The following is a 27,873-nucleotide window of genomic DNA, read 5'->3' as shown; positions in this document are numbered from 1 at the left end:
CAAAGAACTCCCAGTTTCTGTCCAGCCCCCCTGAGAGAGGTCCTTTACAGGTATAAGTCAGGTTTCTGCCTGAAACCCTCCAGGGGCCGCCATCTTGCTCAAACCCTCACCCCGTCCTTCAATGACCCATGAGGATTGCCCATCTCTCTCTTCTCCACCACCTCCCCTTGTCCACTCTACCCAGCCCCACTGGCCTCCTTGCTGGTCCTAGGGCATGCCAGACACACTCACACCTCTGGGCTTTGCTTAGCTCTTTGCTCTACCTCTGCTTGGCCAGCGCCCTTACCTCTGGTGGACCTTGGATCACATCTAAACTTGCATCCGCCTTTTCTCCAGCCCTCTTGGTCCCTCTTCACCAGTCCCTTCCTCCATCCCTACGCACCTTCTTCACCTGCCCTCCCTGCTCTCTTGCCTGAGGTACCTGCTCTCACCTTGATATGCGGTATTCCCTGCCTCTTTGCGCTAACCCATCTCTTTCTCTCTTCCCCCTCATTTCCTCCTCCTCTCCCAGATCAGCTCCAGGAGGGCGAGACAGAGACCTTTGTCTCTGGTTCATTGATTTATCCCAAACACATGTACACAGTAGGTGCTTAGTAAATCTTTGTGGAATGAATGAACAAATGAATTTTAGTGACGTTTCCCTGCCTTCCTGGTGTCATCACCACACCCCGGTGGGACGGGTCACCAGGTGGCACATGAAGAAGCTCAGCCCCCTCCTGCGTCCATCTCTGTGCACATGCAAGCTTTTCAGGTTACAGCCCACTCGTGTGAATTCGCTTTTAAAACCTTTTCAAATTGATGCTTCCCCTTGGGATCAAATGAAAGTGACCAAGCTTTAAAAAGGGGCATTCAACTGGTGCTCTTTTCAAGGATTCTCCTGTTTTGCCCTATGTCTTGAATATCTCCTGGACATGCTTAAAAAAGCTTGAAAAAGGAAGTGGCCGCCCCCTGCGACATCAACAGCAACCTTCACAAATGAACTGTTGGTGGGACGGGTCCCCTCGGTGGCCACGGTGGGCCCTGGGCTGTTCCCCGCTCCCGGGCGGCGCCTCCCCGCAGCCCCGGGACCCACCGCCTTGCTGAAGTTGACTTTGAGGAGGCCGGAGGTGGCGTCCCGCTGGATCAGCGGCTGCCCCAGGTTGAAGTGGCAGTCCTCGTCCACCCTCTCCACCCACTGCCTGTAGACCTTCTCGCGGTAGCTGCGCAGCAGCTCCATCATCTCCTCGTACTTCTGGTAGATCATCTTGGCCTCCATGCTGGACGTGACCCTGGAGCAGAGTCGGGCGAGCAGTGAGGCCTCAGGCTTCACGGGGACAGCTCCTCAGAGTCCCTGCCAGGCCTCGGGGCGCCGAGGCACCAGGCAGCCACCTGCTTGTTCGAGGCTGACAGGCGGGGTGTACAGACGGGCAGTGGCCAGACCCCTGCATCAGCCAGAACTCGGACCCTCAGTCTGCTACAGCCAGCCCAGGGAGCCAAGCCACTATCTGAAGCCACCAGTCTGGGGAGCCAGCGCAGCCCTGGTGGCCATCGCCGCAGACGCCAGGGCTTGACTCGCAGCTCTCAGATTCCCTTAGTGCTGCCTGCCTTCCGATTAGGGACCCACCAGAGAAAAGCCAGTCCTCAGGTGGCTGCTTCTGACTAGCCACGGCCCCGCCTGTGGCCTGCCCCACTCCCGCCCCAGCCTGCCTTAGAACCTCGGCCAAGGCAAGTGGCCCTGGCTTGGTGGCTGCTCTGCCCTGACACGCTGCAGAAACAGCCTCGGTCTGCTCCGTTTTGGGTGGTCTGTGGTGATTTCCACAGGGATGGTGGTCGAGGGCGAGGACATGCCTGGGAAGCCTTCAGGCAGAGGGAGGAGGCCGCGGAGGGTCCTCTTGGGAACTTTGCTTTGGGAAGTGAAGCCTGGCGGGTGGGGAGCCTGGGATGGTGTGGGCTCAGGAGGGCCCTTGTCCCCCCTGCAATCGAGGCGCAGGGCTGACCGTGGGCTGCCCTGGGGCCTTGCCAGCCGGCACTCACGGGTGGTCGATGTGCTTCAGGTGCTTCAGAGCCACCTCCAACCTCTCCTGCAGCTCCAGGCTCCACTTGAGCTGCCCGGCCACGGGCGGCATGTTCTTGTGGATGGGCGGGATGGTGCCATCTGCGGAGGCCGCCATCTGGGCATCGTACAAGAGCTTGGCATTGTCCAGCTCGGTGTCGAACATCTCCAGCATGGTTGAGTACCTGGGCACCACCTCGGCCAGGATCAGGGGCCGCTCCAGGAGGCTCCCACACATGTACAGGAGCTGGGGAGACACGCAGAGCACGTCTGTGCCGGAGTGGCTGCCCCTGCCTTGGCCCCAGCGTTGTCTGCAGCCCGTGGTTGCTGACAACCAGGCAGGGCCAAGCTTAGGATCAGGAAAACACGTGGCTTGTCCTAGCAAAAAATACATCTGGACCTTCCTCTATGTGACAGCTGGTTGTGGCACCTGCAGGTTTCATGTTTCTGTACGCAGAGGCCCAAAGTGCTCGGCTTATAAACCAGTGGTGCCAGCTAGGTCTCTGGCCCAGGAGGAACAAGGGTGTGGGCAGAGAGGATCCGAACCGTTAAAAATACAAGCGAACAACGGAAAATGGCCTCAAGACCACATTTCTCTAACTGGGGCTCGCTCTGACTGCCAGACAGAGGAAGGCTTTCTTCACACGACGCCTTCCTCTGGGAAGGGCCCTGCTACCCTCAGACCCGAGCTCAGGCAGGGCAAACGGCATCAGGAAATTGGTTTTGTTCTAAAAAAAAAAAAAAATGCAGTGGTGGTCGGGGCGGGGGAGGGACAGACAAGGCGGGAGGGGTCCAGAGAGCAGGAGAAAGGCTGTGCACCCAGCCCTACGCGCTGAGCTCACCAAGGGCTAGTGGGCATCTGCAAGCTCCCAGGGGCCACAAAGTGCCAACTGGGCCCGCAGGCAGGCCCCTGTGAGTCCCAGGCAGTCCCAGATTCCCACCTAACTGCTGTCCCTGACAATGTCCTTTTGAACCAAGACGACAAGGAGGGAAAGGCTTTCAGTCTGAGTGGAGCAGCTGCGGGTCCTCGGGGAGACGAAGCCCAGCTCCAGCCTTGCCCTCTCCCCACAGCCACCTGCCGACCCAGGTGGGCACCACCTCGCTTTTTAAAAACGTCAACTTGTGCTAGGGAAATCCCACTTACCAGCTTAAGACCCTCAGGGCCCTTTTTCCTCCTTATTTTCCCATTTCTCTTCCCTTCTTTTTCATGCTGACAGATTTCTTGACTTCTGGGAAGGAAGTTCATCTTACTTTCTGCCAGGGGTCACGTAGACAATGGCTCTAGGCCTTTCCTGGCTACGTGTGATCCACTGACCCAGAACCCGCGTCCGGGCAGCTTGGGAAGCCAGGAGAGTGGAGGGGCCCACCCTGTCGGGCTCAGGCAGCCGAGTGCAGGGAGAAGGCTCCTAGGTCCCTTTTCCCTTCTAACAAGTGGAAATCAGACATGACTTTCTTCAAGAGTACAGAAGCTGGATTTGGGCCTTAACAGGAGGGCCGTGTCTCCTCCAGGAGTCCAGGGAAAGGACAGCTGGCTGGTCACTCTGGGGCCACATCTAGGCACCTAGGTGCTTCCTGAACCACCTGCTCCTCACAGAGAAGGGGCATAATACTCAGGGGGTTGCTCACAAAGGTGGGCGCTTCCAGGCAACCCGCCCTTCCTCCCCAGCCCCAGGAAAACCGCAGCATGGAGCTGTAGCCTCCTAGCAGGGCTCAGCACCCCCAGAGGCTCCTCCTTATCTGTTATTCCTCTTGTTCCAAACCAGATTTATGGGGGCAAAATCTCTGGGTGCTACTGGGGCCCGAGAGACTTGGGGCCACGTTCTGCCCTGGCTGGCTGCGCAGAGCAGGCGAGTTACTCTGAGTTACTCCACGTCGTGGAGATCGGCAGAGCCTAGCCCTTGGTCACCCCACGTTATGAAGCAACCGCTCGCCATGAGTGACTCCATTTTGAGTACAAGGCAGAAGGGCTCGGAAACTTGTCTGGGCAAGCAGATGGCCACCAGGTGTTGGGCATACAGAAGTTATCCAAAGACTAACCCCAGCTGCACAGCACAATCGGGAGGCACAAACTGAGCAACTTAAACGTGCTGTGAACTTATCAGACTCAATCAGAAGCACGTGGGTGTGTGGGCATATCACAGCCACCCCGGGAAACCAGCCTGTGAGCCTACCTAACACAACAGCCCACCAGTGATGCTGCCCTCACCCAGAACCCAAGACGCGGCCCCAAGATGAGGCACTGAGACACGCCTCCACCTGTCACCTTATCCACCCCCCTGGGGAACGTCCTGACTGTCCCCAAGGCTGCAGCCTGTAGTCTCCTGACTGACCCGGGCCACCTTGCCTGCTTCCCCCCCTGTGGCCTTGCCCCGGGACATGCCAGAGTAGCTGGTCCTTCCCACGCCTCCAGGGTTCTGGGCTGGGTGTACTCATCTGGCCAGCCGTGGTGACTCTGTGGCCGTTGTTATCAGCTCTCTGCCTTGACCTCCTGTCCTGCCCCTTTCCCCGTCCTCCTCATATCATTGTGTGAAGTGTGATGTGCGACGTGAGTGCTGTGGACACGTGCGACTGAGATCGGATGGGATTGAACACGCGACTGCTGTGGTCCTGATACCAAGTGAACTGCGAATACTCGGTGAATTAAACCCAATGGAATGTAGCCTGTGAATTCACTCCTATCCAGTGAAGTCCAGTGCTGTGGAGCGACACCAGTGAGTCAGGCCTGTTACCGGGAAAAGCTCGCAACGCTGGGGGAACTGTTTTCCTTTCTATTTTTCTGAGCCTCTTCCCTCCTCTGCACACCGGGGGAATGCCAGCTATCGTAGGGACACACGCGGTGACGGACAGGAGCCTGGCCTGCTCAAGCCTGCTCTCACAAGGGCCTTTCATTTTGGAGACCCCGTCACTGGGATCTCCACCTTAAAGGACCCACTCAGGGCCTCTGCGTTAGTGACCTAATGCGTCCCCACACCAAAGCCCTACAGAGAGAGCAAAGCCACGCCACCTCCCCACACAGCCTGGAGTACACCTGCTCCCTCGCTCCGGCCCCCGAGCCACACAGCAAACGCTGCTCTTAAGTACTAGGCTTGGTCCTAAGTGACCCTAAGTCACACACCTTCAGTGGTGCAGGGTGTGTATCCTGCTTGGGAAGTCAGGATCGCCTAAGAGTGTCAACACTAGAGCAGCACTGGGCGGGGGCTGCCCCAAGGAGAGAGGCCCAGCTGGTCAGCCTCAGCCAGTGACAGGGAGGAAGGGAGCTCGGGTGAAGGAGCGGGAGGCGGGGCCAGGTGTCTGTGGGGAAGGAAGGCAATGAGGAGCTCTCTAGGGAGAGTTCAGACGGGGATCAAGACTTGAATCAAGAATCAAGGCTAGACTCGAGCTGGCTCCCAAAGTCCCTCCTGGGTCACCAGGGCACGTCCTTGACCCAGCGTTAGTGAGGTCCCGTGTGCAGTGAGCAAGCAGCCCCACCCAGACATCTGATCAGGCTCCACATCCCCCGCCTGCCCCCAGGTGGTGTCTGGTCACCTCGCCTGGCTTCAGCAGGAATCCCGCCCAGTGGGTTTAGCAGAGGGTCGCCCGCCATGTTCCCTCTCTTGGCGGCTTCCATCTCCTGACCCCACCTGCTCCTCAGCTAGGGGTCCCACTCACCATGCTGTGTTCAGAGTTGAGCCCGACTGCTGTTCCCCACTGCCAGACCCTGTTGTGGGGGTCCCTGTAGCTATTGCTATGGTCCCAGTGAAATCTGCCTCACTGAGATTTTAAATATTTTTCTCTAACCACAGCAAGGAGGCACTGCATTGACTGCATTCATTTGGTATTTTGCTCGGAGTGCCAACAATCCAAGAACTAGTGGGTCATTATATTTGCAGAGCTTCAAATGCCCACGCACCTACATCTTTTAAAAGGATGGTTACGGGGCAAAGAAACATCCTGGCATTTGTTGGGAAAGATGTTCAGGGGCAGAGGGCTACCTGGGTCCCCAGCCCAGCACCAGAAAGCCAGCCCTGACGTGCTCCAGGAAGACGAGCAGTCTTGAGCGTCCACTCAGCCGAGCTCATTGCCGTGTCTCTCCCAGGCCTGTCAGGCCCGGAGCTGGAGAACTCTGCCTCCTGCAGTGCTAATCAGGCCACCAACATGTAGATCAAGCAAAGAGGGTGTGACTTTGAGAAACGTGATTCAGGGGCTTCCCAGTGCTGCCTGTTGATCTGGTAGAAAAGACCCGAGGTTCCTGAGACCCCCCAGACCCCCAGAATCCGCCTTGAGATCCCTGCACAGTGTCACCTCACAGACTTTCCATTCCCACGCCCTACCAAGACTCCTTTAGCAGAGGAGCCCCTCGCTCTGAAGTGGCCACATCCTCCCTCCATACGTATTCCTGGCTGTTCTAAATGAACCTCCACCAACAGGCACCGAATTCGTTTCTGTCATGTATGTCAAGGGCCCCCTCTCTGGGGTCCCCTTAGGACTCTGTCCTGGAGAGATTTCTTCTCCCAAGACTGAGAGCAGAGAAAGACAAATGAGTCCCCCAAGCGCTGACCTGAGTGAACCCTTCAGTCACAGGGTCCCTGTTCTCTAGAAGTCACACACCCCAAACCCTGCAGAGACGCTGCCCTGGCCATGGGAGGGGCGGACAGGCCCCAGTTGGCGCAGCACAGGGAGGGGCGGTGGGAACAGGGCAACGGCCCCACTCAGCCGCAGAGGTGGCACGGTCATTGTAAACTGAAGGTGTCAGAGATTCTGGAGAGGCAGGAGCTGGCCTGTAATCCCAGCCATCAGGAGGCTGAGGCAGGAGGGTCACGAGTTCAAGGCCAGCCTTGGCAATTTAGCAAGACCCTCAGCAACTTAGTGAGACCCTGTCTCATAATAAAAAATAAAGGGCTGGAAACGTAGCTCAGTGGCAGAGGCTTGCCTAGCATGTGTGAGGCCAGGGTCCCAATCCTGGAACCACAGAAAGAAAAGAAAAGGAAGAGGGAGAGCGACAGAGACCGGAGGTGGGGGAAGTCAGAGGCAAGGCCTTAGAGGGCGACCCTCAGAACAAGGTCTGGGATCACCAGGTGACCTCAGGACACTTCCAGAACTGGCCATTTCTCAAGACTAAGGAACTCCCCTGAGACCCAGCTGCCCGAGATGGACAACATCCCACCAACGGTGCCGTGCAGACTTCCAGGTGCGCTGGGCAAGAAGAACCCAGGCGCAGGCCGGCATCCTGACCAGCCGCCGGTGCCGAGAAAGCGGCTTCCCCGTCACTCTGCCTCCCTCGGCAGCAACAGAACTGGGCTTCTGTGACTCCCTGGGCATCCATGAAGTGACCACGGTCACCTGCTCACTTTGCCCCGTGCTCAGCGGTGCTGAGGTGCATGGGACTCGCCCCAGGCGTTTGCCGTGACCAGCGCTAAGCCCGGCTCCTTGCCGCCCAGTCGGAGCCTCTGGAGGAGGTCCGGCTGCGCCTCTGTCCTGCTGGGCTGGCCGGCCGCCAGCAGTGCCCACACCCCGCTTACCTTCGCGGAGGACTCGATGGAGCTGCAGTCGTCGAACGCTTGGCAGAAGATGGTGGCCAGTCTCCTGTCCAGATCCTGAATTTTCGTCTCAAAGTCAGCGTAGTCATTGTCAAAACTCTAGAGGAAAACGACAGGGGGCTCGTGAGGTGGGGCAGCGGGCCACTGCAAAGGCTCCCCCAGTCAGGAGGTCTCAGGGCGAAGTCCCAGGGAGGAGGCCCATTGGGTGGGGGCTACTCCTGGTGCAGATTCCGTATCACATTTTTTTTTTTGCAGTACCAGGGACTGAACCCAGGGCCTCCTGCATGCCAGGCAAGTGCACCCACTGACCCACATCCACAGCTCTTTTCTTTTCTTTTTTTTTGGAAAGTTTATTTGAGGCAGGGTCTCACTGATTTGCCGAGGTTGGCCTCAAACTCTCACTCCTCCTGCCTCGGCCTCCGGCGTAGCTGGGATGGCAGGTGTGTGCCACTGTGCCTGGTTCCTCCGTGACTTTTAAAGCGGTGGGATGGCCTGTGACTGGCTTCCCTCACGCCTCCCTCTGCTCCTGGGGCCCCAGCCCAACCGTCCGTGCCAAGGACTCACTTCGTCTCCAGGGTCCAAGGGGTCGTATTTGCACTCAGCAAAAACCTTCACCAGCTCAAAGACCTCGTCGTAAATCTGAGTCACCATGTTTCCCAGGATGTTCCCCCGCACCCCCCCGAGCTCGATCTTCTCCAGCTTCAGAAACTCAATAGCAGTTTTATAAAGATCCTGGTGGAGAGAGAGAAAAGCCCCAATAGACTTAGTCCCTTCATCTCCTGAGCCAAACCCAAGGTCCTGAATCTAAGCAGGGAGGCCCAGCGACCAAAACACCCCTGGTGACGAGAACTCCAGGGCCTGCGTCGCCCTGTGTGATGTACCTGCGTCACCCTGTGATGTGCCTGCGTCGCCCTGTGCAATGTGCCTGTGTCACCCTGTGCAATGTGCCTGCGTTGCCCTGTGATGTGCCTGCGTCGCCCTGTGCAATGTGTTCTTTTCTGGAGCACAGAGGGAGGGAGGGAAGGGAGGGGGTCTGTGCACCATGTGCATGTTAGGAGCCGGGGGCGTGAAGTTCGGGGTCTGGTCCTGACCAATGCTGGCAAAATACTTCGCTCAATAAACTGTGCTGTGCGCGGCCCTCTGTCTGCACAGCACCGAGGAAGGCGGGCAGGCACCGTGTTCTCTGCTGTCTGGGACCATCCCACGGAGCAGGAGCCCGTACCCCAACAGGTGTGCACATCCTACTTCCTCCCTGGGGCACTGTGGACCCGCCCCTTCCTAGCCCCTCCCCAGCGCCCTGCCCTGCAGCCCTGCTTCCTGTCCGAGTCTCGAGTCTCGTTCCTTCTCTGTGACCTCTGCTCTACAGTTCACCAACGTTCAGACTCATGGTTAGCTGGTGCTTCTGTATGTGTGTTCATGTTTCCCAGATGAGGTCCCCAAGGCCCCTGGAGGACAACCAGCCCCTGCCGGGGCCACGCCCAGGGCCAGGCAGCCTTTAGAGCCCAGGTGCTCCTGTGGGCTTGCTGTCACTCCCCTGGGCTGGTGCTGCAGGCAGTTGGGGCCGCCCTCCCCAAGAGGCCTAGGACGCACCAACCACAGGATCACAGTGAACCGGGTGAGCAAAGCCACAGCCATGCCACATGCTCTCAGGCACTGACAGCCAACGTGGAGGACAAGGCCAGCAGAGGCTGGCCCAACTGGCATGGATAGTAAAGCCCTTTGCCCACTTCAAAATCTCATCCCCAGAAGTAGCATCCTGGTTCAGAATCTCTGACGTAGGAACCCACAGCTGCCCCACCAGTTCCCAGGTTGGGAGCCTCTAGTATGAATAAACACACCGGGATCTCACTCCCGAGTCCTAAGTGGGCCTCCCTGCTCCGCCTCCCAGAAGTGTGGCTGAGAACAGGTCAGGTCTTGCCTAAAATCCTAAAATCAATGCTCAGTGGTTCCAGGATTATTCCCTTCCCCATTTTTTGAGTTACACGTGCACACGGTTTAAAAATTAAAAAAAAAATCCAGACCATGCAGAAGATTAGGAAACAGCCAGCCAAGCCTCCTCACCCTGCGCATCCGGACCCTCTCACCTCTTCCCCAGGGAAACCATCCTGACCCACTTAGAAGTTTAACTGGCCATGTGTCACTCTGCGAGTCCACACAGGACCTTGTAAGTCTTCCTTGGTGATAATCTAGTCCCACTGCCCTGCCTTTGGCCTCCAGGCTTCCTGACAATGAATGGTCATTGAACTTGTCATTACTTTCTCATGAGTGAGCTAAGGGGAGAAGCAACCCCGTGGGTCATTTTGACCTTGGCTAACAGACCCAGCGCAGCGGATGCTGCCCCAAAGACTGGGTTTCTCCTTTCTCCATGACTTAGACGATTGGTCTCCACTTGTAATTTCCTTAGTGGGAGATTATTCTGGAATTTTTTATTTTTGCAATTCTAGGGAAGGAAGCCAGGGCCCCACACACGCTGGGCAGGTGCTCCGCCCCCCAGTTAATAAGTTACCCGGGACTTATTCTAGAGGGGCCGTGTGAGAAGTCCAGGTGAGGGGGAACAAAATTCTGTTTTACCTCAATGGTTTGGATGCGGCGGAAGAAAGAGTTCATCCTGGAGAACGCAAGGGAGGACGGGAACTCCCAGGGCACCGGCTCCTTGTCCTTGGGGAGCGGGAGAGAGAGAAGCCCTGGTCACCTGGGATGCCCACCTAGCCAGCCGCCGGGGGTGTCACGCTGCCGGGCGGGCGGTACCTTGAAGAAGAGCTTCATGTTGGTGCAGCAGAAGTCGTAGGCCTGGAAGAGCTGCTTCAGGACGCGCACGGACAAGGAGATGCCCACCAGCACCTCCTCTATCTCGCCCTGCAAGCCCTTCAGGACCTCGTCCGGGCTCAGGAAAGTTCGCGTCTGGACAAACAGAAGACAGGCATCCTGGAGACACCCTGCCGAGCCCTGGAGAGGGGCTCAGGACGAGGCATGGGCCTGCTTCCTCTGACAGGGGGACGGGCGCTTGGGCACGCGGCCCGACCTGAACGCCAGCTGCTGGGCTGTGTTCAGGGCACTGAGAGGCTTCCCATGCTTGTGCCTCGGCCTGAGTCAAAGCTGCAGACAAAGTGGATTTGGGGCACCGATGATTAGGGAGCCTCCAGGAGCCAGGGATGCGCGCCCTTCTGGTCCTGCAGACAGGGCGCAGGCTGATTTGAATACGTGTTGGCAGCCTAGAGTGGCAACCCTTCACCTCTGGTGACAAAGGGGAGTGTGTTGAGGGATGTAGGAAGGGGCTGATTTAGGGCCAGATTAAACCCCACCACGTGCCTGGGTCTTGGGGTGCAGACTCTCGGGGAGAGTCTCCTGCTCTAGCCCTCTCTTCCTTTTTCCCTCTTCCTGTGGCAGATAGGGCAAGGCCCTTCCCAAGCTCTGGGAAGCCTCTTGGTGACCCCCAGGAGGGCTTGGCCTTGGCTCTGAGCCCCAGAATACTCAGAGGAGGAGGATGGAGGAGGATGGAGGAGGATGGAGGAGGATGCAGGGGGGTGCAGGGGGATGGAGAAGGATGCAAGGGGATGGAGGGGGTGCAGGGGGATGGAGGGGATGCAGGGGGATGGAGAAGGATGTAGGGGGATGCAAGGAGATGGAGGGGGTGCAGGGGAATGGAGGGGGTACAGGGGAATGGAGGGGGTGCAGGGGGATGCAGGGGGATGGAGAAGGATGCAGGGGGATGCAGGGGGATGGAGAAGGATGCAGGGGGATGCAGGGGGATGGAGAAGGATGCAGGGGGATGCAGGGGGTGCAGGGGGATGGAGGGGGTGCAGGGGGATGGAGAGGGTGCAGGGGAATGGAGGGGGTGCAGGGGGATGCGGGGGGATGGAGAAGGATGCAGGGGGATGGAGAAGGATGCAGGGGGATGCAGGGGGATGGAGAAGGATGCAGGGGGAGGCAGGGGGATGGAGAAGGATGCAGGGGGATGCAGGGGGAGGCAGGGGATGGAGAAGGATGCAGGGGGATGCAGGGGGAGGCAGGGAGATGCAGGGGGATGGAGGGGGTGCAGGGGGGTGGAGGGGGTGCAGGGGGATGCAGGGGGATGCAGGGGGTGCAGGGGGTGCAGGGGGATGGAGGGGGTGCAGGGGGGTGGAGGGGGTGCAGGGGGATGCAGGGGGATGCAGGGGGTGCAGGGGGTGCAGGGGGTGCAGGGGGATGCAGGGGATGCAGGAGGTGCAGGGGGTGCAGGGGGATGCAGGGGGATGCAGGGGGTGCAGGGGGGTTCAGGGGGTGCAGGAGGTGCAGGGGGTGCAGGGGGTGCAGGGGGTGCAGGGGGATGGAGGGGGTGCAGGGAGATGCAGGGGGTGCAGGGGGATGGAGGGGGTGCAGGGGGTGCAGGGGGATGGAGGGGGTGCAGGAGGTGCAGGGGGTGCAGGGGATACAGGGGGATGGAGGATGGAGGGGGATGGAGGATGCAGGGGGATACAGGGGGATGGAGAAGGACGCAGGGGGAAGCAGGGGGAGGCACAGGGACGCAGGGGGTACAGGGGATGCAGGGGAATGCAGGGGGTGCAGGGGGATGGAGGGGGTGCAGGAGGTGCAGGGGGTGCAGGGGGATACAGGGGGATGGAGGATGGAGGGGGATGGAGGATGCAGGGGGATACAGGGGGATGGAGAAGGACGCAGGGGGAAGCAGGGGGAGGCACAGGGACGCAGGGGGTACAGGGGGATGCAGGGGAATGCAGGGGGTGCAGGGGGATGGAGGGGTGCAGGGGATGCAGGGGGTGCAGGGGGATGGAGGGGGTGCAGGAGGTGCAGGGGGTGCAGGGGGATGGAGAAGGATGCAGGGGGTGCAGGGGGATGGAGGGGGATGGAGGGGGATGGAGGGGGGGCAAAGGGCTGCAGGGGAAGCGGGCGGGCCCAGCGGGCGGCCGGCAAGGCGCACCATCTCGATGATCTGGTTGCACAACTCCCGCAGGATGACGATGACCCTGGAGGGTGTGTTGTAGTGCTCCGAGGTGGCCCAGATGAAGGCGATGGTGTCCAGCACCTTGGCAATGAAGTTCGGGAGCTGGAGAGAGATGGGCACACGGGGCTGCCTTTGCCGTACTGCCTCAGCTGGCACTGGGCACCCAGGGGCGGGTCCCAGAGGACCTTCTGCACCTATAGAAAGAAGCCTGCGCGCCTCTGCTCCCCCAGGCACGGCCCCCGCCCCGCATCACCGTGCACAAGAGGGCTTTCTCTTGCCAACGCACCACCGTGAAGTCAGCCTGCTCCATCTCCTCCAGCGATATCCGCAGGGGCTTCAGGTAGAGAACGATGTCGTTGGCTTCCTTCAGGCCTGAGTGGAACAAGAAGGAGCGCCGGTCATGCGGGGTTGGGGCACCATGCAGCTGAGCCCCTGAGCCCTGCTCCTGGAGGAACAGGAGCATTCTCAGGAGGAGGGGCTGGCAAAACTGCTCATGGGGAGACGTACACCCTCAGATTGGCAAGGGGCCTGCCCTGGGCCCTCCCAGAAGGCACAGGTGGCTTCCTCGGGGGGCTCATGGGTGGTGAGCTGGGCTCACCTTCAGTGACATTCATGTAAACGTTTTGCAGGGCTGGCCAGTAGCAGCTTTGGGCTTTCTCCAGGATCTCAACTATTTTGTTTACTTTGGGTCTATTTAGCTGAAAGGAGAGAAGAGACGGGCCGTCAAGAGATCTTGCAGACCCAGAGATGAGGGCTGCCTGACTTGTGGCTGCTGGAGCCGAGGACTTCACGCAGGTCTCGGGAGACCCTGGGCAGCCAGCACCCAGCAGGGACTCGGCCACCACAGCGGAGCAGAGGCCCTACCTGCTCATGGATGCACTTGAGGTTCATCAGTCGGGCATCCCAGAACTCGAACTCAACTTGGGGCAGGGGGTTCAGCCCGTCCAGGAGGGCCTGGGCCGAGTCCTTGCTCAGCACGTCCCGGATCTGGTGGGACCAGTCGATGATAATGGTTTCAATGGCGTGCAGGAGAGAGTTGTCCAGGGAGGTGGGGATCCTGCCGACACAAGGGCGGACGATGCTCTTCGGGCCACGTGCGTGCCACAGCCTCCACCTAGCCTTGCCTCCACCTGCTGGACACCCCCTGCTGCCTCTTCCTGTCCCTCAGAACTGCATCCTGAAGCACAGCATGCTGGCTCCCGGCTGTGTCAACACAGAGGCTTCTTTCACGAGCCTGTGCTCATTGCACTGGGGAACACACACGTGTGCTGGGGGTGGGGCATAAAGCACAGGCCCCGCCCTCTCCCGGACACAGGTGCTGCTCGGAGGTTGCAGGAGCTGGGATCCCAGGGACTCCGCTGTTCCTCCTGTCCTGCTGTGCCATCTACCTGACTTGGTGCCACCTAATGGTACCCTCCTGTCCTTTGCAAAACGCAAGACCCATTTGCAATGAAATCCCGTCCCTGTCACCACTCAGGGGCTTCCCCAGCCAGTTGCTACCTCTCCATGGACTCCAGCGTGCCGTCCAGGCTCTCCAGGTGCTCTGGGATGGGCAGCAGGGTCTTCCCCTTGATCTTGCCGCCCATCACGAACATCTCGTTCTTCAGCTTGTGGACTTGCTTCACGATGTCCTCGGAGACCACCCGGGGCCAGCCTTCCATGTTCTCGCTTTGGTTGAGTAGAGAATAGAGGACCTGAACAGAAAAGCTGCTGTCATTCCACCGCCCCCGCCCCAGGAGTAGCCGGGGGCTGCAGTCCCGGGGACACTGTTCTTCCTGCACACCAGAGGCAGCTGGGGCCCTGGGCGTGGGAACCAGCAGTGACAGCGCAGCTACCTGGTCTTTGCGGTGGCAAAGCCATCTCCAAGAAGGGCGGCCCCACCCCTGAAGTGATAGCTCCTTGCTGGAAGCTCTTGTTCCACATTGTCCAGAATTGCAGATGAGTTGGGCCGTGTCCCCCAAGTCCACGGCACAGTCCCGACCCCAGCACTTTGGGATGTGACTGTAGTCTTTAAATAGGGTCTTTAAAGAGGTCATTAAGGGCAAAGTGGGCTCTAATCTAAGAGGCCTGGTGCACTCACAGAGGGGTAAGTACACACACTCAGGACAGCATCTACAAGCCAGAGAGACTCAGAGGGAACCAGCCAGGCAGCGCCCATCTCAGACCCACCGCCTTCAGATCTAGGAGGGGTCACAGTCTGGTGCTGAAGTGCAAGTCCACGGTGCTCTGTCGGCTGGTCCGGCTGCCTGAGAAAAGCACCGTGCGCTCTGGTGTGGCCTACTGTGCTCATAACTCTTGGACTTGAGGCTGGGAAGCCCTGTTCATTACCTTGTTCTGGGCCCCGCTGAGTGGCCACTGGGCATCTCATTTGTCTCCCTTTGAATGTGCACAAGGCAGGGACCCAGGTCCTCACGGAACTCAGATTGTGGCCCCTCTGACCCTTTGAGGTGTGCCGCCGGCCCCCACCCTGCACCCGCTGAGCGTGGCCCAGGGAGGCTGAAGGACAGCAGCAGAGGTAGAGAAAATGCCCCACCACCCTTTAACTCAAAGGGTCAGAACTGGGGGACCTCCCTGCTGGCACTCGGATGGCCCACTGGCCAGTGTCCAGCAGGCCTAAAAGTCATCTGGAGAACAGGCGGTGGGCAGGGCTTCTCAGACACACCTGCATCACTGTGAGTGTGAGGAGCAGGGCATGGAGCCCCCAGCCTGCAGCCCGGTCCCACCCAGCCTCCTGGCCGCACGCACCTCTTCCACCACCGCGATCAGCTGGTCCACGGGCACAGGGCTTATGTCCCCATAGAGGAGGTTGGTCTTGTAGTTGAGCTTGTTGATGCTCTCCGGCTTTGTCTTGATAAAGTAGACCCCTTTGGATTTGAGGGACTCCGGGAAGCCCAGGCAGGGGATGATCATGCCAGTGGTGTTGAGTGTCAACACCAGCACGGTGACATCTGGCTTTTCAAAGAATTCTGTGAACAAGGCCATGTTCTCCTCGGCTCCAATCAGTTTGGTCCACTTGTCTGGCTTGAACTTGAGGATGATGGAAGAGATTTCCTCCAAGTACTCAAATCTGACGTCGGGGGTCATCTTGACCTTTTCTCACACTGCTGGCCTCTGCATGGTAAACAGATGGGTGCCAAGCTATTTCCTAGGCCCTTGGTGCCCACCCCTCATGGGCCAGCTGGGTCCTCTGTTCTAACCAAGCCCCTCGAGAGGGTTTGCTGTGAATAGACTGTGCTAGCTGTGGCAGGAGGTGGGGGAGGAAGGGGTGTCCGGGGTCTCTGGCTGGACAGCAGCCCTGGCCCCACTGTGGGGTGTCACCAATGGCATAGTGTGTGTTTGAGTTGGTTGTGACCATCAAGTTAGTTGGCTGAGAAAGATAGAGAAGGACACTGGGGGAAAACAGACGAGGAGGTGACCTCCCGGGACAGTCTGAAGGTGCTGGGCGAGGACAGGCAACAGGAGAGGACAGAGGGTGGTAGAAAGGGCCCAGGGAAGTGACAAAAGACACCTGACCCAGAGGAAGAGGAGGAGGCAGACCACACGCGGGGTGTGAAGTCCATCCAACATGCCCCCCCTGCACCCCAGCCATCCCTAAGGTGCGGGCCAACAGATGGCAGTTGGCAAGTAGGGCCATTCTCCCCACCCCGCCACTGATGCTTCAGGAGGCAGGCACACGTGGCATCTTTGGGGCAGGGACAACTTCTCAGGGAGGTAACCCTCAGGTGGGGGGCTTCTGGGAGAAGCCAGTGGGCTGAAGCAGGGCTTGCTCTGGAGCAGCTGGAGGTGGGTGCTAAGAAGCCAGAAAGGGACTGGGCTGGTTGTAGACAGCCTGCATGCTGAGCCCAGACCCCTGTCTAGCTCCAAACAGGAGCAGAGCCATGCTGGGTGAGTGGGGGTCTGCTGTCCTTGAGGGCCTGGGCTCCCACTCTGTGCCCTGAGGTTCCTCAGCTCTCCTGTGACCACCTAACAGTTCATGGCTGCTTACCAGCTTCACACAAATGTCTGCTCCTGTCACAGCAGGATGAGCCTTTCTCCAAACCAGGAAAGGAAATGGCTCCTCTCCCTTGAGGGGCTCCAACTGTCATAGAACTTCTGGAAATCTCAGGTCACCTGGGGTTTCTAGAACTTTCTCTCTAGGACCCAAGTAACTAGTGGTAGTACAGCAGATGAGTGATCAACCACAGCTCATCTGAGTCTAAAACAGCTCAATCAAGTCCATATGGGAGATAGTGGTACCACAAAATGACCCCCTCAAGGTCCAAGCCTCAGTTGGCACAGATAAAACCCTCAGCATGTACACTGATGGACTGCCAGCACAGACCATTGACCATTTCCAATTATTTTATTTCTCTCACCAATTAAGCAATTTTTAGAAGTCCAGTCTGCAGTAGAAAGGAATGGAATAAATCCCCTGGAGTATAACTATCTCTGGGCAGCTGTGGGACCCTTCCCTGACGTCCAACTGCAGGATTGGCTAGTTGCAAGAGCATCTCAGCTCTGAGCCTTTTCCTTCTCAGAGATTGCTGCTGGCCTGGGCTACCTTGCTCGAGGGCAGGATGGGCTGTAGCTCCTGGCTGGCTCGCCCAAACTCTTTCTGAGGCTCTAATATTGCTCAGGAGGAAGGAGGCTAGGCTACAATGCTCAGTGCTCCAGAATATTCAGAGTCAAATAGTAGGAAAACAGGCTTTATGCAAAGTCAGCTTTGCAGGAAGATAGAAGAACCTTAATTGTTTCAAAGGTTCTACCTTTAAAATCCCTGAAATTGAGAACTTTTAAAGATCGGGCAGGGGAGGAGTGAGCAGCTGTAAAGCAGGACAAAAGGCAGGAAATGTACATGTGCCTGTGAGACAGGACTGAGGCAGGGGCTGATCTCCCCTCTCCCGCTTCTGTGGCACCTGTCAAAGAATCTTTAGCTTTCTGGTCACAGACTTTTAGCTTCCTAATTCGGTGGGCAGCGAAGTTAGTCTGTTTCATTTATTTAGGTAAATATTCATTAGCTCTCCATCCCCCCACAATGCTCACCATTTTTTTTTCTTCCTGTTTCTCTAAGCTTCTCTCGGGGTCAGCTGCTTCCTACCTCCCCCGGCACTTCCCCTCTACCTTCTGGAAGGCTGCTGTGGAGGCACAGTGGAGGCAGAGAAGATTCCCTTCATTTCCTCAGGGTCATGCCCAATAGTCAGCTTCCCCCTAAGATCAGGAATAAGACAGGGATAGCCACTCTGACCACCACGGGAGTCTAACATTGTGCAAATAGGTAGCCCGGTCATCCATTTTCAAAATCTAATATTCGGCTTTAACTGGATTCAATCATAGCCCTTCCCTTTTGCCCACCCCAATTCTAAAATTAGCCAATCACGTAGATTGTTACCCCAAGCTCCTCCAATCAGAGTGAAGGGCAGCGCTGCATTAGGTTCCAGATATAAGCAGGCGGGCTGCCCACCCGGTGCACTTGCTAACCAGGTCCTGGTAGCACATCCTGCTGGCAGAAGTGAAGGCTTGCTTGCCCACCCACTTTTGAGCATGTGTCTGATTTCTTGTGGCACCTCGTTATTTTTAACAAGAGGAATTCAAATTGGAACACGTAAAACTATTTGAGACGACATGATCTTGCACGTCAAAAATCCTAAAGAATTCTTAAAATAACTAGTAAAGCTAATGGCAGAGTTCAGCAAGGTAGGATAAAAGGGGTTTTGTTTGTTTAAGAAATAAGGTCTCGAAGGATCCTCCTCCCTCAGCCTCCTGAATAGCTGGGGCTACAGGCACATACGACTGTGCCCGGCAAGGATACAAGATTGATGCATGAAAATCAATGGTGTTTCTATGCATGAAAATGAACGACCTTCTTTCAGTTCCTCCAAGGCACCTATGCACACGCACACACCTGCCCAGTCCTTCCCACCCTCAAGGTGCCACACGGTCCTCCGCAGACTCTCTTCCGTCTGCTCAGCACAGGTGCTCCACTGCAGAGCCTGCGTGGCTGCGACGAGTGGGTCACACAGCTGCTGGGAGCTGCCTACCTCCTGTTAGGCAGAACACCCACTTAGAGGAGGAAAGACTGTTTCGGTTCACAGTTGCAGAGGTCCTGATCCAGAGTCCTTGGCCCATTGCTGTGGTTCTGTGGGGAAGCACAACATCATGGCGGGGAGGGTGGGAAGGAGCAGAGGGGCTCACCTAATGGCAGCCAGGAGGCAGAGAGAAATGGGCTGGGGACGAGATAGAGGCCCAAGGGTCCCCTCCCTTGAACAAGGTCTCACTCCTACAATTTCCACCACCTCCCAATAACCTGTACAAATTATGAATCTGTCAGTGGATTAATCCACTGGTAAGGTCAGAGCCTCAGGATCCAACCACCACCCAAAGCTCCACCTTGATCATGGAGCTGGGAATACAGAAAGAGGGAGGCAGACTGAGTCTCAGGAGACGTGGCCATGAGCTGCTGGGCTGCAGCAGCCCACGAGCCCACCTAGTGCAGAGCGAGCATTCCTCAGCTACCTGCCTGCACCCTGGGCCTGTGCCCTTGACCCTTGCCCTTGCCTGCTCAGGGTAACAGGAAGGCCATGCCGAAGCACTAGGGAAACTGGACCAAGCTGTGAGCTCTGCCCGACTCCTGTCCTCTCGAGCAGCCCTCACAGTGCCCTCTACAAACACTGACGGCCAGGCCAGCCGCTTGCCATGCCTCCCTCTGGAGAGGGGCCACGTTCTCCCTGGAATGTGCGCTGCTGACTTCACCCCAGAGACAGCTCTCCCTGGAGAAGCCCACGCTGTGTTCCCCTTGAATGTGTGTCTGCTTTCCTGAATGGATCCATGCTCTGGCGTGTGCTGAAATCCTTTTCTGTCGTGGACTCCTAGGGCCTTGCTGGTCCTGAGTGGAGGTGGCAAATGCAGGCCACCACGCCCAGCTGCAGAAGGACCCCGTCTTCCAAGCACCACGACCTTTCTCCAGGGACACGCCAGTCACATCATGGCAGAAACACCAGGCCCTGAGGAAGAGGCCCGAGCCCCGTGTGGGAAGCGGTGCCATTTACCTTCCTAACTGGGAGACAAGCGGGCAGCATGGTGACTCCACCAGGGTCCCCAGCTAGGCTGTCATTCACTCACCTCTGTTGCCTCTGACATCAGAGCACACGGGGCAGACACAGCTGAAAGGGCCCCTCTGCTTGCAGTCCAGGATTCCCCTGTGCTGAAAGGACTTGGATGGCGAGTTCCAGAGAAGACATTAAGTAGGATTGCAGGACAGTTGTCCCCTGCAGGCTCTGCTCACAGGCAGCCCGGCCAGGCCATCTGGGTCTCCTCAGGCTCCTTCTGCATCTTCCCTCTGTAGTGCGGGCCAGGCCACATGTCCTCATGCTGAGTTCCCAGCAGAGGGGCAAGCTGTGGACCTTTGTGCTGTCCTTGCCCCTGGCCTTGGGCGGAAAGGGAGGGCAGAACCGAGCAGCCAGGCTGGCCCAGCGGGTCACCCCTCCCTTCATGAAGGCTGTCAGGGAGAAACGGCCAGTGAAAGAACTCAGCCGAGCTCAGCAGAGTGGAGGGAGGGTCAGTGACAGAAAGTGGTGAAGAGGAGGCCCGGGTTTTCCCTCAGGGCAGGCAAGGCCCCGGAGCGTGGTCAGGTATCAGGCGCAGGATGACTTGGCAGGATTCTCAGCTAAGACGGTCAGGGCACGGGTCCTGGCCAAAGAGAGCCCAGAGGAGCTGGCCTCTGTGCAGTGCAGCCTGGTGGAGGGAACAAGAAGGGCTGTCCCTGAGGCAGAAGGGGCCCCATTAGGGAGGATGAGGGGCTGACACCTGCATTCTCAGCAGTCAGTGGGAACCTTCTGCTTCCACCGGGCCACTGTGTGAGGGTTGAGGCTGTCTGGGTGCCCCGTCCCTCCCGCCAGCTCCATGTCCATCAGACCCAGCAGAGGGAAGAACTGCCTCTGACCACTTAGGCCTCCAGCCCCGTGCTCAGGGCCTGGTACCTGCCAAGCCGTCCCGCTTCCCCCACCTTCCTCTCTTCCCAGCCATGCGCTGACTAGTGCTTGGTTTGTCTCAGGGCGATGGTGCCTGCAACCTGTACCTTTATTAAACCTAAGTCAGACGCTCTACCATTCTCACGTTCTTGCTCGTTCGCAGTGCGGGATCCACCTCGGGCCTCACGCATGCTCAGCCAGGGCTTCACCCCGAGGCCCCGCCGTGGTCCTCGTTTTCCTCTCCCTCCACCTATGGAAGCGGGTCTGAGAGCAGGGCCCTGCACCAGCAGGCTGGGCATCTCCTGGGAGAGGTCACGGTGCAGGTTCTCAGGCCAGGTCTGCAGGGGCAGAGACCCAGGATCTGACTGGCAAGCTGCATTTTAACAAACTTCAGTGGGCTTGGTACAAGCCTCAAGCTTGAGGGCCACTGGGTTCGAGTCAAACTTTTCTGTTTTAAGTAAATTCAGTTGAAGTTGCTGATCGTCCTCAGCTGGCAAGACCCTGCCTTCCCTTTCTGGATGGCTGCTCACTGGAGGAAAAGCCACCAGTCCTGAACCCTCTTCTACAAGCCCCACTGTTCACCTGAGGAGCAGGTGTGTTTTAGTCCATCGTTTCACTGTGTGACTGCAGGACCTGACAAGAACAGTATTAGAGGAGGAAAGGTTTATTTGGGGGCTCACGGTTTCAGAGGTCTCAGTCCTTGGACAGTGGGCTCCACTCCTCTGTGCTCAAGGCGAGGCAGGACATCATGGTGGGAGTGTGGCGGAGGGAAGCAGCTCACACGACGACCAGGGAGCAGAGGGACTCCACTCACCAGACACAAAATGTCTACCCAAAGCCACGCCCCAGTGCCCACCTCCAGCCACGCCCCAGCTGCCTCCAGTTACCACTCAGTCAGCCCCGTCAGGGATTAAGGCCTCACACCCCAACCATTTCTCCTTCAAACCTTCTTGCACTGTCTCACATGTGAGCTTCTGGGACACACACATCCAAATCCTCGCAAGGTGCGACTTAAAGCTGGGTCTCTCCACTTGCCAGCAGGTGGAACCACCTGAGAAGATTCCAGAACTAACGGGGCCAGAGGGTCAGAGCCAGGTGTCAGGTTTCCAAAGCTCCCATTTTGGTCTAAGTACCAGTGGGATGGAGCATCCGTGGTCCAGGGGTCAGTGCCTCTCAGAGGTGAGTTTTGTTGTCCTTGGCCTATTTAGGTAGGAAATTGCTGACAGAAGGAATTAGACATTTGGAAGATTTAACTCAGAGACAAATGCTCTTCAGTGTGCTGCTTGGTACATGCCAAGTGGCTTCCAAGGAACTCAGAATAGAGAGTGACTGCTACCCAGGCCCTTGCAGTGTGTGACTGGGGTCCTGGCCAACCGTGTGGACTCAGGGGAGTCCTGAAGAAAAGGCCCGGTCACTCACCCAAAAGAAAACCTGATGGTAAGGGAAATAAAGAGTGTATGACCAGAGTGGTCGTACTGGGAGGACACACTTGGTCTAAGGACGGTCTCTGGGGTGCCAACAGTAGCTGGAGGCACCCGGGGAAGGCGTGGGCGAAGTCTTGACCAGGTGGATCTGGTTGAGCTCTATCCCGAGGCTGGCCGAGTAAGTCTGACCCTGGGAACTGCCACTGCCTGGGGTAGTTTCACTTCTGGGGCAGGATATTTGGGACCCTGGGATTTAAGATAAACTGAGAATAACTCAGAGAAGGACAGGTCAAAGAGACAAAAGGGAGTTCATCAGCCAGCGATGGGGTCCTGCTCTAGGCTGGCTTGTTCATGGTGGCGGATCCCTAAGGAACAGGCTTGGTGATGCCCTCCAGTCCTGGCCCACGTGGCCAGACCGGCTGCAGGAAGAAGGGGCCACCGGCTCCTGGCCACCCTCTCACGCCAGCCGTTCAGCACCCCATGGGCTCCAGCACCCTTTGTCTCTTGGGGCACAAACAGGCTTCAGATCAGTGCCCCTGCAGGCTCCCCCCACGGTACGGCTCAACACCAGAGGCTGGAAAGATCAAGGATTTCTTCCTTAAAAAGCAAAGACCCCGATTCTTGGGAATATTCTTTAAAGACCTACTGTATCAAAGAATAATCTCATCTTCAGTGACTTAACTCTTAATACCCCATGCCAGAAAAACGGCTTCAAGGTGAAGATCAAATGGCCCAAGAGATGTCCCCATGGGAACCCTGGGCTTTTCCTGCCTCTGGGGGCTGGCTCCCTCCTGCCCTGCCCTGCTACCTGCCTTCAGGCCTGTTTTCAGGGAGAATTCAAGTTTAACTCTGAATTTTGGGGAAAGAAGAGGATGAGCCACGTGGCCTGGGTGCTGGGCCCCCCATTGCGAGGCCATCTTAGCTTTGTTTGCAAAATTAAATGTGCCTTGAATGTAGTGAGTCAGGAGAAACCAATCTGAGCAAGGTCAGGAGATGAGGTTTCCTGCCTGTGGTTCGACTCATGACTGTCTGTCTCCAAACCTACCCCAAGGACATTCATTCCACTGTGACAGAGCCCAACCTCAACCAGGGGGAGGGAAGACCGTCGGAGGCAGGCAGGAGGTGGGGAGGGCCATGCAGCAGAGTTGCTGACCATGTCCCCTCACCACCCGGGGCGCAATCCAGATTCAGGAATTCCTCACCCAGGGCAGGATTCCGCCCAGTCTGGCCTCCTTCTCTGAAGGCCTCTTTAGAAATAAGGGGCCATGGGTCTCAAGGGTTCTTCCTGTCTCACCCACCTGGTAACAGACAGAGTCAGGTTTGGGACCTGATTTTCCAGTTCACAAACGCTGTGATTCAGCCCTCTGGGGGTCACTCCAAGAGCAAAGACTTATTCTAAGGTCCTCGAACCCACAAAGTGAGGTCCTCAGATTGGGTGACCAGGAGACAGTTGGCCAGCCCCGCCTGCCCCCTGGGGCGGACCCACATTTGTCCAATGCCAGGAGACTCACATGAGCAGTGGGCGCTGGAACCCCTGCTGAGCTCCAGAGGAGCTGTAGGAAAGGGTCGTTTACCTGCCGCGCTCCAACAGAACCGCACGATTCCAGGCTGGGAAGGGTGGTTCCATGTGCAGAAACAAGTCGATCATTGAATACACGGAAGATATCTTCTAAAAAAACTTTTTTCTTGTTTTGTTTTTAGTTGTAGGTGGACACAATACCTTTATTTTATCTTTATGTGGTGCTGAGGATGGAACCCAGGGCCTCATGCACGCTAGGCAAGCGCTCTATCACTGAGCCACCTCCCCAGCCTGAAAGACACTTTAAAACAATATTTTTAAAAAATACAACAGCCCCATGATCTATGGTTTCATTGATATGAAATGTCCTAAGCAGGTGTCCCACAGAGACAGAGAGCAGAGGGGCGAGGGGACGACTGGGTAGCGCGTTTCCCTGGGACTACGGAAAGGTCTGGCACTAGACAGTGCTGACCACTGGCCACCACGGTGAAGGACAGGATGTGACTGAGCTGTGCACTAGAGGGCTGGAAGGGTCCCTTCTGCCTCTGTGGGCTCCATCATAGTCTCCTGCAGGAAGGGGACAGCGCTGTAGTCGGGGGTTGCCGGACACTGGCCCACAGTCCTCGAGCTGCCGCAGGGGCTCGAGCCCGACCCTGCCCAGGTGCCTCCGCCTGTGTGGGCACGGAACCCAGACTCCCCGCCCAGCCCGACCCCCAGCCCTCGGGCGCCTCTTTAGCAGGCCAGTGTCCTCGTTTTTAGAAAAGGCTTTGCAGGTGGCTTTCCACAAGGTGGGGAAATAGGCCAGGATGTCCTCTCTCCACTTCTGCTTGACACAAAGAAAGAGAAATCAGAGCCGTCCAGGAGCTATGAATTAAAAAGATAATAACAAGTGTCACGAGGGCCGGAGGAGAGGGTGTTGTGGCGTCCCTCTGGTGCCCAGCTGCTCTGGAAAACAGCTGGCAGCTCCTCCAGACTCAGAACACAGAGCTATCATGTGGCCTGCAAGGCCACACTCAGGAGACAGACCCAGGCCCAGAGAGGCATTCTAAAGACCACCCGGAGTGGACAAACCCACGTTCGTCCATGGACGAACCGTGAATCAAATGTGCCACGTCGTTCGATGGACCATTATTCAGTCACAAGAGGAAGAAACACTCCGCTAAGCCAGTGCCAAAAGTTCATGTCTTCTGTGACTCCATTTACATTGAAACTTCCAGAACAGGCCACTCTATGAACCATAGTTGCTCGGGACTGGGGAGATGGGGACTGAGTGGGAGAAAGTGCTTAGGGGCAGCAGAAATTTTCAAGGGATGAGGAAAATGTTTTTGGTTGGTTGGTTGGTTAGTTGGTTAGGGGTTCCATCCTTTAGAAAAATTTAATTTTGAGCCAGGGTCTCACTATGTTGCTGAGGCTGGTCTCCAACTCACTATGCCTCAGCCTCCAGAGTAGCTGGATCATAGATGTGCTGTGAAAGGTTTTAAATGTGATTATGGTGATGTGTGCATGGCTGTGAATAGGCTCAAAGCCACGGAGCCTACACTTCCCCTGGGTGACTTACATGACATGTGAACGACAGCTCAATAAGACTGGTTTAGAAATAGGCACCCACATTGGAAAGGGGGAAATAAAACTGCTGTTATACACAGATGACCTAATTGTGTCCCTAAAAAACTTTCAGAAATCTGTCAAAAGGTTCTAAGAATCAGTAAATTTAGCAGCTGTTCTGGACACAAAGTCAATATAAAAAATCAGTTACATTTCTATATGTAACAAGAAGCAGAGGAAATAGAAACTTTAAAACTGCCATTTATCCAACATTTTTTTTGTGAAATATGTATGGACATATGTAACAAAATATTTGCAAACCTCTGTGCTAGATCCTCAGCCTTGGCAAGGTTGGCACTTTCAGCAGCACCCTCCTGGCACCACGGGGTGTTTAGCAGCATCTTGGGCCCCACCCTCCAGCTCCCAGTTACGCAGCTGACAACCAAGAGTATCTTCAGACAGGGGCAAGCTCACCCTGGTGGGAACCGCTGGCGGGGAAGCTGTGAGACACCACTGACAGGGAGACCGCAGAGACAGCGGGGGTGCCGTGTCCACCCTGGGAGGCAGCACGGTGCGGAGGTCGGGCCTCCCACGTCCGTCTGCAGGACAGGCGCCGTCTGTCCTCTCCCGACAGACCCGCCTGCGGAATCTGCTGACTGTGAAGCTGGGGAGTCCCAGCTTCGCGTTCACGCCCTACAGGAGAACAGGGAACCCAGATGGGAACTGATACTGAGCCAGCCCAACGCCGAGACCGGGGCCTGGCTGGGCTCTTCCATCACCTGGCTCTCCACAGAACACCTGTGTGGCAGAAGCACCAGCCCCTGACGCCGGAGCACAGCCGCCGAGGCACTGTCTGCCCACCACCTAGGCCCTGGCCGCAGGCTGGAGCGCGGCTCTCAGCCCCTGCGAAACCGACATCAGCTCTTGCAGGGTCCCATCTGCCCCCAGGCTCATTCGGGCCAGCTCCGCTGATTAAAAACCACCGGTACCAGTCTGCCCGAGCCACACGGGCCTGATTGTGGCCCGGAAAACGTCCCAGCGGAGAGCCCTGGACCTCCCCCTCTCAGGTCCCGCTCTGTCCAACATTTTGGAAGTTGAAGGTCAGCCCTCTCCCTCTCGCTGGCCCCACACAGGGTCCTCAGGCTCGAGGGGTGAGAAAGGGAAGCGGGGCTCCTACCCAATCCATTCTTTCTTGAAAATGACTAAAACCAATTCTGTGTTGAAAGAGTTCACGGAAAAACCAAAGAATCCAAATTGAAAATGGTGACTTCATGAAGCAGAATTTGAAAGACAAGGCTGTCGGGTCCTCAGCAGCTTCGGACACCGCTTCACCTGCCCTCCATGACCAGGACCCTGGGGTGAGGCTCACAGTCCCCTCCCACAGATGGGGACTGCTGGAGGCAGGAAGGGGAGCCACCTTGGTCCAGCCCTGGACAGGCGAGCTGCTCGCTGCTCGCAGAGGAACTGACCTCGGTACCCCACCCCCAGCCCATTTCAGGGTCCCAGGGGTGACGAATCTGAGACTGTGCTTCACCTTGTTCAGCCACCAGTGTCGACAACTACAGTGACTCCCTCCCTGCGTAAGCTGACCACCTGGCACCCGAGTCCTTCCTGCCACCTCTGCCGGCCTCGGCCCACAGAGCAAGTCCGTTATCTCTTACGTCCCCACTGCTGCGGGCGTGGTCAGGGTCCCTGGGGGACAGGGAGCTGTGTCACTGTGACTCACAGGCCTTCTGGTCACATATGCTCTCAAGCAAACCGTTTCCTGGGAGGAAGACATGGTCGCCTCTGGCGCCGGGAACAGCTGTGGTTGGCTGTCCTGCACACTGAGCTCTCCGAGTCTCTGAAATGCAGAAGCCCTGAGCACGTGGCCTCTCCCGGGTCCTCCCAGGACTTCACAGCGGGCACCTGGCAGGCCCGCTCCAAACCTTCCTTCAGGGTTGGCAGACATTCTGTAAAGGGCCAGAGTGAGCCTGTTAGACTGTGACGACCGTCGGACTCTGACATTGGGATCTGTGGCACCCACGGGCAGCATGTCACCAAAGAGGCCTGGCTGTGCTCTGATAAGCTTTACTTACAAGGGCAGGCAGAGGGCCAGATTCCGGCCCACTCTGTCACCCTAGTTCATGAGAGAGGCCAGCGCCCACCCCTGAACCAGTCCTCCCTTTGCCATCTCAGAATTTCTTTTCTGAATTACCCTCACCCTGGATTTCTCCTCCTCCTACCAGCTGGGTCCCACCAAAATGCAAATATACCATGGACTCTGCTGTCCCCAAAACCAAACAAAGCCACTCTCTCTAGAAGCCACCTCTGTCCAGCTCCTCTCCAAGTTGCTGATTCGATAAGGCAAGCACCCCTTGTCTCCCCAGCCCCTGCCAGGGCTCCCATCCCACCCTCACTTTCTCCAAGCCCCTCTGCCTGGGCATCTGCAGAGCCATCCGGGGGGCCCATGGGGCAGGCAGGGGTTCAGAGCAAGGAGGACAACCTGCCCAGTGCCTGCTGGCCTGCCCAGTGCCCGCTCCCCGCCAGCGTCTAACAACCAGGCGCCCGGCTCTCCTGGCTTCTAGGACTGCTTGGTTGGCAGTGAGGGTCTTCGTGCCCAGGCCCCAGCCATCCTGGTTTCCTGCCCTCTTGCCAGGACTTCGGAATGGTGGGTGTGCAGTTCCAGTCTCCCAGTTTCTGGACCGGCATGGTGTGGCGTTGAGGTCTTGCCTGTGCCCGTTCTCAGCCCAAGCCCTTGGGGAAATGTGTCCCCACCCTGCCATCCTCTTGCTCACCAAGCACAAGCGGGGCTCCAGCACACGCAGAAGGAGACAGCCTGACAGCCAGCGCTCCTGACTTTAAGAGCTGTCTGTGGCGGGACAAGAGATGTGGCCATCGGTGTGCTCTGAAAACATGCAGGAGCCCTTCCCGGCGGGGAAGCCTGAGTGGTCTTGGGCATTTTAGTTTGGG

At 57.4% G+C, this 27,873-nt stretch overlaps 1 protein-coding gene across 1 annotated transcript in view; it reads right to left on the bottom strand.

Moving 5' to 3' along the window:
* The window catches only part of Dnah17 (dynein axonemal heavy chain 17), a 113,712-nt gene extending 98,407 nt beyond the window's left edge, over nt 1-15,305 (bottom strand). Inside the window, exons 1-13 of the mRNA XM_047542791.1 lie at nt 15,233-15,305; nt 13,988-14,181; nt 13,352-13,544; nt 13,086-13,185; nt 12,774-12,859; nt 11,203-12,589; nt 10,571-10,644; nt 10,297-10,449; nt 10,120-10,206; nt 8,113-8,280; nt 7,531-7,647; nt 2,014-2,279; nt 1,073-1,268 (exon numbers count right to left, since the gene is read on the bottom strand). Coding sequence (XP_047398747.1) covers nt 1,073-1,268; nt 2,014-2,279; nt 7,531-7,647; nt 8,113-8,280; nt 10,120-10,206; nt 10,297-10,449; nt 10,571-10,644; nt 11,203-12,589; nt 12,774-12,859; nt 13,086-13,185; nt 13,352-13,544; nt 13,988-14,148 — 2,988 coding nt within the window. The 5' untranslated portion in view covers nt 14,149-14,181; nt 15,233-15,305. The remainder of the gene's footprint in view (nt 1-1,072; nt 1,269-2,013; nt 2,280-7,530; nt 7,648-8,112; nt 8,281-10,119; nt 10,207-10,296; nt 10,450-10,570; nt 10,645-11,202; nt 12,590-12,773; nt 12,860-13,085; nt 13,186-13,351; nt 13,545-13,987; nt 14,182-15,232) is intronic.
* Between the last annotated feature and the right edge of the window lie 12,568 nt (nt 15,306-27,873).

Source organism: Sciurus carolinensis, chromosome 3, assembly GCF_902686445.1.
Source record: "Sciurus carolinensis chromosome 3, mSciCar1.2, whole genome shotgun sequence".
Lineage (NCBI taxonomy): Eukaryota > Metazoa > Chordata > Mammalia > Rodentia > Sciuridae > Sciurus > Sciurus carolinensis.
This window is presented reverse-complemented; position numbering and strand designations above follow the sequence as displayed.